Source organism: Triticum urartu, chromosome 1A (assembly GCF_056163025.1).
Source record: "Triticum urartu cultivar PI428250 chromosome 1A, HENAU_Tu73, whole genome shotgun sequence".
NCBI lineage: Eukaryota > Viridiplantae > Streptophyta > Magnoliopsida > Poales > Poaceae > Triticum > Triticum urartu.
The window spans coordinates 552515459-552524707 of NC_141873.1; the positions used below are offsets into that span (position 1 = coordinate 552515459).

At 47.2% G+C, this 9249-nt stretch overlaps 1 protein-coding gene and 1 non-coding gene across 2 annotated transcripts; both read left to right on the forward strand.

The window, feature by feature from the left end:
• The first annotated feature begins 1105 nt into the window (after positions 1-1105).
• TRNAS-CGA (transfer RNA serine (anticodon CGA)) lies at positions 1106-1187 on the forward strand. Its single transcript has one exon. It is a non-coding gene; the product is annotated as a tRNA-Ser (tRNA).
• A 3563-nt stretch (positions 1188-4750) lies between these two features.
• LOC125532039 (uncharacterized) lies at positions 4751-8833 on the forward strand. The gene has a single exon (XM_048696216.2). The coding sequence runs from the start codon at positions 4948-4950 to the stop codon at positions 8398-8400; it is 3453 nt and encodes a 1150-aa protein (XP_048552173.2). The 5' UTR covers positions 4751-4947; the 3' UTR covers positions 8401-8833.
• The last annotated feature ends 416 nt before the right edge of the window (positions 8834-9249 follow it).

Genomic DNA, 9249 nt, shown 5'->3' on the forward strand with positions numbered 1-9249 from the left:
CCATGCTCGCCCGTCGCCGATCAAGCTCGTCTCAACCGAACTCTGATTTTTAGAATTTCCCAGCGTGGCTGCAATTTCGGCGCCGCCTAGCTCATCCACATGTGTTGTACACCATCTCGGTGGTCTGCCGGTTCTGATTTGGATGAAACAAAGCTTGGCAGTGTCATTTTCGTCCTCGAGAGCACGACGGCAAAGATATGGTCCGATTCTGGTAGCGGTGTCGTAGCGGAGCTAATCTAACTTGGCCCGGGAGGTCCGCGAGCGTGCTCGGTGGACGCTAGGGGGAAGAAATCAGCGTAGACAACAACGAGGTGGAGGGTGTCGAGCGATATGGAGGTGCCACACAAGAGGGTTTTTTCCTGAGAAGTTGTTTCAACCGCTCAAATTTGAAGTACCGACGACAAACCACCTAATTTTTTTTGAGGAGTTAAACCGGCCGAGGGTTCGGCTAGGTGCGGCTTAACTCATCAAAAGGGCATATTTTGAGGAGTTAGCACTTTTGAGGGTTCGTCTGGAGATGCTCTAACACCGCATCACAAACTTATTCTCTACACGACAACTTACTGGCATCACATCTTTAGACCCAGGGATTTAACCAAAAGTAACCTAGAACCAGCCGACAGAAAACAACCATTTTACCATAACTATTCAATCAAATCCCGCAATTTCCGCTCTAATATGTCATTGCCTCATGGTAAGCGGATGACATAGATCAAGGTACACATAGCCATTGACAGTAATAGGACGAGGAACAATGTCTAGGAGCATGGAAACATCAAGTTGAGTAGATGGGTGCGATTAATTAAAAAAAATCTAGCCGAGCGTAATGTAAACTTGTGGCACAGTGTAGATTGAAGGGTGAAATACATCTTATGAATGCATATTTCGAGCTTTTCTTTGCCTTGCTCATGGCAAAAATAGAGCTTTATTCCGCAAAAAAGAGAGAGGCAAAAATAGAGCTTTTCATTGAAGAGGGAGGGCAAGGAAAAGTGCAGGCCCGGTTTTGCTTTGGGCCGGGAACGAGAAGACCTTGCCACTGCACTAATGCAATGATAGGGTACAATTTCTCTAATATTTACTTACTTTTTAAACTGTTTTCAGAGCAGTCGATATGTCCGAGTGGTTAAGGAGACAGACTCGAAATCTGTTGGGCTTTGCCTGCGCAGGTTCGAATCCTGCTGTCGACGGTTTTTTCCTTTGTTGAACATTTGTTGTCAACTGCCCCATTCGTTAGAGATTTGAGGAAATATTTTTACATGCTGCGATAATATTTTGTTGACGCAATCTTTGCATAATTGAAACTATGTTCATGAAATGAACAGTGTGTTGCCTCAGTTAATTTGCTCTGAAAACTGGTGTGAAATACAGGGCATCAGCTTCCTGAACTTTGACTACCACCATTGCCCCTCAACTATTTACTAAGTTGCGGTATCCCAAGTTTCTTGGCTTCTGAAATTGCCCGAAATGATTGACTTCTGGCGAAAGGCGGTATGCACGGAGTATCACAGTAACAGTTTTGTGTGACTTGTAGCAGACTTTGAACTGAAAGTTGTCCCCCAAACAGAAGCTCAGTACATGCATGTGTGGCTGTGTTGGTGCTAGTGTTTGATACAGTCGATCGTTACTTTCTTCTTTCACACGGTTCTTTTGGAGGTATGGACAGGCAAATTTGAGGCATACATAACACAACATCGCAAACTTAGAGCCCGTTGGGCAGTCATCCGGCTCCATAGAATACGGAAGCGCACGGAGCACTAGTTTGCCAACTCTGAAAAATTAAGCTGCGGAGCGGAGAGCTGCGGAGCAGGGCCTTATTCTCTACATGACGATTCACCGACCTGGCATTTTTAGCCCACCAAAAATAACACGTCGGGTAACCTGGAACGATACGATCATATCCCGTAATTGCCACTATAATATGCCATTGCCCAATGGTACATTAGCCAGACACGCCACCGCCTCGAAAACCCTAATTCGGTAGGTTCTTGTGAAGGTCTGGTCAGCTTGTGCTATTCAGTGTTTCTGTTATGCACCGCTGCACAATCATTCTTCTGCCTTGTCAAAGAAAAGGGCCGGGATTTTTCTACACGACATAAAAACAGATGAAGCTTGCCCGGCCCTTTGCTTCAGAGGCCCAGCCATCACCAGTTCGTGTTCCTCTACCATCCTTTCTGTTTATATAATCTGATGCCCCCTGAAACTCCTTTTCCTGAAAATGGCCGCATGCCGCATGCCTTCGCGGCTTGAGAGCATTGAGATGCCAGACAGTGAGCTTCTGATATCCGGTGGGTCACTGGAATTGTTGGCTCCAGAACCATCCGTGGCAATGGACTCTCAAGTAGCCAGTCGTGACACTATGCAGCATCCGAAAAAAGAAGAGAGTATATCTGAGCTTATTTCTTCAACTATCACACTTCAGTTCTGATCACAGCCATAACAAAACCGCGGTAAGAGCAGCAGCCAAGATGGGCATCAACTCAGGGTTGCTGAAGAAACACAAAGGCCAGGTCACGCACCTGTTTCTTAACTTATCAGAATTGCCCAACAATCTCCAGAAATTAAGAAAAAACATGGCCACATAAAACAATGGTTTGCCTTGCATTGTGAGGCTCTTACCCCGCCGAAGAACTGCTTGATTCCCTCCAGGGAACAAAGAAAAGTAGCCAAGAAGCAGTATAGATTCTAGAAAACAGTAAACTGACCTGAAAATAAGGAGCACAGGCACTTGCAAATAGAATTATCCGAAATGTATGCCTACAATTTGTCTCCTTGCGACCCCGTGGCTACGCTGTTAATACCGGTTCTTTCGCTGGGTAACCAGAAGAGAAAAAAAAGGAGCCATTGTAATGTTTCTTTTCAAATCAATAAAAAAGTCGTGCTGGCCATCGAATAAACTATCAGTGTGCAGTGCGAAAATTTTGCTTCATGCACATATCGGTTTTTGCAGAGTGGGTTGCCATAATGCAAACTGTTCTGGTTAGGAATGACTTTAAAAGAGTACACAATATCGGTATCCGTTTCATTTTGTTACCCATTAATTAGGAATAGCGATCTCAGCTTTATTATTCTTATGTCTCCAGTGGCAAAGAGCCCACAGCCTAATCTGTACAAGATTCCAATGGATAATGAACTCCAGAAGTTACTTGCTACCATCAGCCAAGGAAGAATGATTTACACACAGGAAAGCCTTGAAACCTGAAAGTAACTGCTACAACACTTCAGAGAAACGATCTACTTCAACCAAAAATCACTACTTCAAAAGCACCAAGATAGGGCCCTCCAGGGATGATGAAGGAGAAAGAAGCATACGTATATCACGCTAGCTACTGAGAATACACAGAAAACATGGTTGCAACTGCAAAAGCCTACACAATACCTTATCATTTGGTACTCTCCATTTATTCATGCCATGAGTCAGAAGAAAACCGATCAAATGAAAGAATTCCATCTCCAGATCTGATCAGCCTGAAAAGGGTTCAGAACCAGTAAGAATACAAATTAACATAGGTTGAAAAACAGATTGTTAAGATCTTCGGTACTCCCATATTAGAATGTTGTCGGTACATTTTTATGGATGATTAATTGTCTACTCACACTAAATAGTTAAAGATCCTTCTTTGTGCCTTCCAAGACTACATTTTGCAGTTAGGAAATTCATCTACTCAGAGTCAAACAATGCATGCAAAACAACAAACAACAAGCCAATGACAATCATACCCAGCCTTGAACACATCTTCTTATGTGTCCTGCCCGCTTCTCCTATGGATATAAATAGTCAAAGATCCTTCTTTGTGTTTTCCTAGGCTACATTTTGCAGTTCGGAAATTCATCTACTCAAGAGTCAAACGATGCATGCAAAAAAACAACAACAACAATAGGCAATAATAATAATAATACCCCTGCTCACTTCTCCTATGAATATGAATATATGATTGCCCCCCTACAAGAGTTGTGTTCCAGCAATGTTGTTACTTCCAGTTTGGCATGTTCGAATGTTTTTTGGAGAAAGGCATCTTGAACATTACGCGGTTCCACTGTCCAACTAGCACTGGGGCAACAGTGTGACTTTGGAAGAAGGTCTAGCTTTTGCACCGACGAGCAGACACAAGGATTAGCATTGGAATGAGAATCAAGGAGAGTTGTTTTGCTTGGGATGCTGACACAGCAGCCGAGCTCATCTGGTGCAGGAGCAGTTCCAAATTTTTAACTTGAGATACAACACTGCGAATCTAGTTACCATAGCTGGAAACGTCAGATCAACTAGATCCTAATTCTATCTACAGATATGAACAGCTGGAAGCTCCACACAGAGAGATGCGGCTTGATCGGCCGGCCTTCCTGGGTTTCTGAGCCGCCCATGAAAGCTCACAGCTAGATAGATCTTCCATCAATTCGATGTGTACTGCTATGGATCTGACACTGCTGGCTAACTATCTCTGAGGTCAACTTGATCGTGTGCAGCAGTGCTGTGCTGTGCTGTTAATTAACTCAGCTAGGACACACCTGGCATTTTTGACAGCTCCATTTGGAATCTGCCGACGCCACCCAAGGTCTGCTTCTCCTGGTCAACAGGTCACCACTCGTGTGGCATTAACTGTCAGTTACATGAATGGCCCTGTGATCTAGGCAAAGATGCTGTGCACGGAGAACCATGGATCCTGCAAAATGTCAATGAAATCAGCAGGAGAAACACAGTGATTACTTCTCCCTCTTTCATCTGTCAGAACACAGCTGGTGAGGAGCTGACCTGAGAATTAACAAATGTCAGAACACAGTGGACGGCGCGTGACAGTGTCAGAAGCTTCTGCGGATCTAGCAAAACGTAGCCATTACCAAGGTCACCACCACTATAAATGGCTAGCGTTGCTTCCCATTCTGCACAAACCCGCAAGCCAACAAAAACAGCTCTCTCTGGTCGGTATTTAGGTTCAGCGTTCTCATCCTACGATGAGATCACTGCTAGTTGTAGTTCTTCCCCTCCTGATTCTTGTGATTGCTGCCCATGTATCCCAAGCTGATGACAAGGGCTCTGCTGGTGGAAATGGGAAGGGCTCCCATGGGAGTGGTGATCATAAATCCAATGGTGTAGGGCCAGTGAAAAATCCACATTGCCCCAAGCCAGGACGTGGTCCGAATCCCCATGACAAGGATGGCCCGACCAACAAAGGTCGAGGACCACCAAACAAGGACTGCGACGATGCAGAGACAACACCGTCATCGCCTGATGGAGCTGGGCCTTCACCAGACCAAGGTAATGGTACGCCATCACCACCGTCGTCCCCATCTTATTCTCCACCCATGGCTCCAACCGACCAAACTAATACTCAGCCACCTCCATCTCCATTAGATTCTAGTCCTACTACACCACCGCCCTATCAACCTAGCACTCAATCTCCTCCACCGCCATCACCATCTAGCCCCTCACCACAAGCTCCAGCCACCTCACAAACACCTCTATCTACTCCCCCTGTTACACCTCCAACATACGAACCTAACAATCAACCGCCACCACCTTCACTGAATCCTCCATCCATTCCCCCATCACCTCCATCGAGCCCACCCACAGCACCTCCAGTGGAACCAACTAACGAGCAGCCTCCTCCATCATCACCATTATCAAGCCCTCCACCACAAGCTCCTGCTACACCTCCACCCTACCAACCTAGCGATCAATCCCCTCCACCGCCATCATCATCTAGCCCCCCACCACTATCTCCGGCAACCCCACAAACACCTCAATCAAGTCCCCCTGTTTCACCTCCAACCTATGTACCTAGCGATCAACCACCACCACCACCACCATTGAATCCTCCATCCATTCCCCCACCGCCTCCATCTAGTCCCCTTGTTTCACCTCCAACCTATGAACCTAACGATCAACCACCACCGTCACCATTGAATCCTCCATATATTCCCCCATTGCCTCCATCTAGCCCACCCCCAACACCTTCAATGGCCCCGATTAATGAGCAGCCTCCACCATCACCGTCATTTAGCTCCCCACCAATAGCTCCCACTACACCTCCACCCTACCAACCTAGCAATCAATCCTCTCCACCACCACCATCATCTAGCCCCCCACAACTAGCTCCAGCCACCCCACAAACACCTCCATCTAGTCCCCCTGTTACACCTCCAACCTACGAACCTAACGACCAACCGCCACCGCCTCAATTGAATCCTCCATCCAGCCCACCTGTAGCACCTCCAATGGGTCCAACTGATGAGCAGCCTCCTCCACCATCGCCATCATCTAGCCCCACACCAATAGCTCCTACCACACCTCCACCCTACCAACCTAGTGATCAATCTCCTCCACCGCCGTCATCATCTAGCCCACCTCCACCAACACCAACCACCCCACAAATACCTCCATCTAGTCCTCCTATTACACCTCCAACATACGAACCTAATGACCAATCGCCACCACCTTCATTGAATCCTCCATCCATTCCTCCACCACCTCCTTGTAGCCCACCCGCAACACCTCCAATGGAACCGACTAATGAGCAGCCTCCTCCACCATCGTCGTCATTGAGCCCTCCACCAGTAGCTCCTGCTACGCCTCCACCCTACCAACCTAGCGATCAATCCTCTCCACCACCACCATCATCTAGCCCTCCTGTTACACCTCCAACATACGAACCTAACGATCAACCTCCACCGCCACCTTTAAATCCTCCATCCATTCACCCACCGCCTCCATCTAGCCCACCTGAAACATCTCCAATGGCCCCAATTAGTGAGCAGCCTCCTCCAGCATCACCCACATTTAGCTCCCCACCACCAATAGCTCCTACAACACCTCCCCCTTACCAACCTATTGATCAGTCCCCCCCACCACAATCATCATCTAGCCCCCCACCACTAGCTCCACCCACCCCACAAACACCTCCATCTAGTCCCCTTGTTACACCTCCAACACAGGAACCTAACAATCAACCGCCACCGCCTCCATTTAATTTTCCGTCCATTTCCCCACCACCTCCATCTAGCCCACTTGCAACAACTCCAATGGCCCCAACTAATGAGCAGCCTCCTCCACCATCATCGTCATTTAGTCCCCCATCAATAGCTCCTACTACACCTCCACCATACCAACCTAGTGATCAATCCCCTCCACCGCCGTCATCATCTAGTCCTCCACCACTAGCTCCAGCCACCCCACAAACCCCTCCATCTAGTCCCCCTGCTACATCTCCAACCTACGAGCCTACCGATCAACCACCACCGCTACATTGCCATAAGCCCGGACGTGGTCCAAATCCCCATGGCGGTGATGGTCATAGTAATAACGGTCGAGGACCACCAGAAAAGGATTGCAGTGAAGCAGAGACATCACCGCCATCGCCCGAGCCATCCCCAAACCAAGGTAATGGTTCGCCATCACCACCGCCACCCCAGTCTTATTATCCACCCATGGCTCCACCTCCATTAGATTCTAGTCCTCCTACACCACCACCACCATACCAACCTAGTGATCAATCCCCTCCACCCCCGTCATCCTCTAGCCCCCCACCACTAGCTCCAGCCACCCCACAAACACCTCCATCCAGTCCCCCTGTTACACCTCCAACATACGAACCTAACTATCAACCGCCACCGCCTCCATTGAATCCTCCATCCATTAGCCCACCACCTCCGTCTAGCCCACCTACAACACCTCCAATGGCCCCGACTAATGAGCAACCTCCTCCACCATCATCGTCATCTAGCCCCCCACCAGTAGCTCCTACTACACCCCCACCCTACCAACATAGTGATCAATCCCCTCCACCACCGCCATCATCTAGCCCCCCACCACTAGCTCCAGCCACCCCACAAACACCTCCATATAGTTCCCCTGTTACACCTCCAAGTTACGAACCTAACTATCAACCGCCACCGCCTCCATTGAATCCTCCATCCGTTCCAACACCACCTCCATCCAGCCTTCCTGCAACACCTCCAATGTCCCCGACTAATGAGCAACCTCCTCCACCATCGCCATCATCACCATTAAGTCCACCTGCCACACCTCCAACGTACCAAGCTAACCAACCACCGCCGCCGGCACCGACACCACCACCACCTAGTCCTTCAGCAACAACGTCACCACCTGGTCCCCCTACTGGTACTAATGGATGGGTGCAAGTTCATAACTTCCGTGACACTTTGTACTGGCAAATCGCACGCTTTGCGGTATTAATGCACAAGTTGGTATACAAGAAGGAGATGACCCTTGTCGATGTGTTGTATGTGAGCATGCAGCCTTCGGGAATTGGCAACAACTACTTTCTTGAGATAAAAGCTGCAGATGAGAATAATAAGGTCGGCAGGTATCAAGTGCTTGTATGGGGTGTGCCTGGGTCAACAGCTCAGCCATGGAAAGTACTGTCGTTTAAATTTATAGGATACTAAGCACATGGTGAAAATAAGAATCTAGCTAGTAGCCATGTTTGGTATTTCTAGGGAAAAGATATATAGAATTTTTGTGGTCAATGTGCGCCTGCATGTCTGTAGATTAGTTAATCTTTGTAGCACTTAGGGGCTTGATATACCAATATATGATTCTGATTTCAACGACAAATTTTTTCGTGTTCTTATTCAAAATTGCCTCAAATTTATATAATATGGTTGGAGATATGATCATATACCTAGAAGCGTAAGCACGCTTCGCTGCGCCATTTGTTTGATGGTTACCCTGTACCTGTTAAAGTTTTTTGCTTATTTGTAGTTCACTATTTGTTAGCTCTAATATTGCTACAAGTAGTACTAGTTGTTAACATTAATCGTGCCTGCATGCTGGCAAGAAATATCCTAGGCAGTACAGCTGCATGGATGCAGCTATGAAGAGCAAAGAAGAAGGTGAAAAATGCATGTAGTATGACGGTATAGCGGGTCAAAAGAATTTGACTAGTAGTCTTTGCTGATAAGTAAGTGACTAGTTGCACAAAGAATGAGCTGCATGTAAGCTAGATGCCAAAGTCAATTTGGCTAGCCAATAAGTAAGAGAACATGAATTCAATATCAGAAAGAAAACACACATAATTACTGACAGGTTGACTCAAGCAGGACCAAGTATATGCACAAAATTAAGAGTGTCAAGAGGTTGCATTTCCATGACTTGTTTTAGTAATGTAAGTGCAAGTGCCTAACTCGGTAGCGTTGAAACTTGTACTCGGTTACATCAGCCTAGTCATCCTAGACATAAGTTTAGAACCAAAAAGGAGAGTTGAATAAGTAATCAGCAGCAGCACATGGAAAATG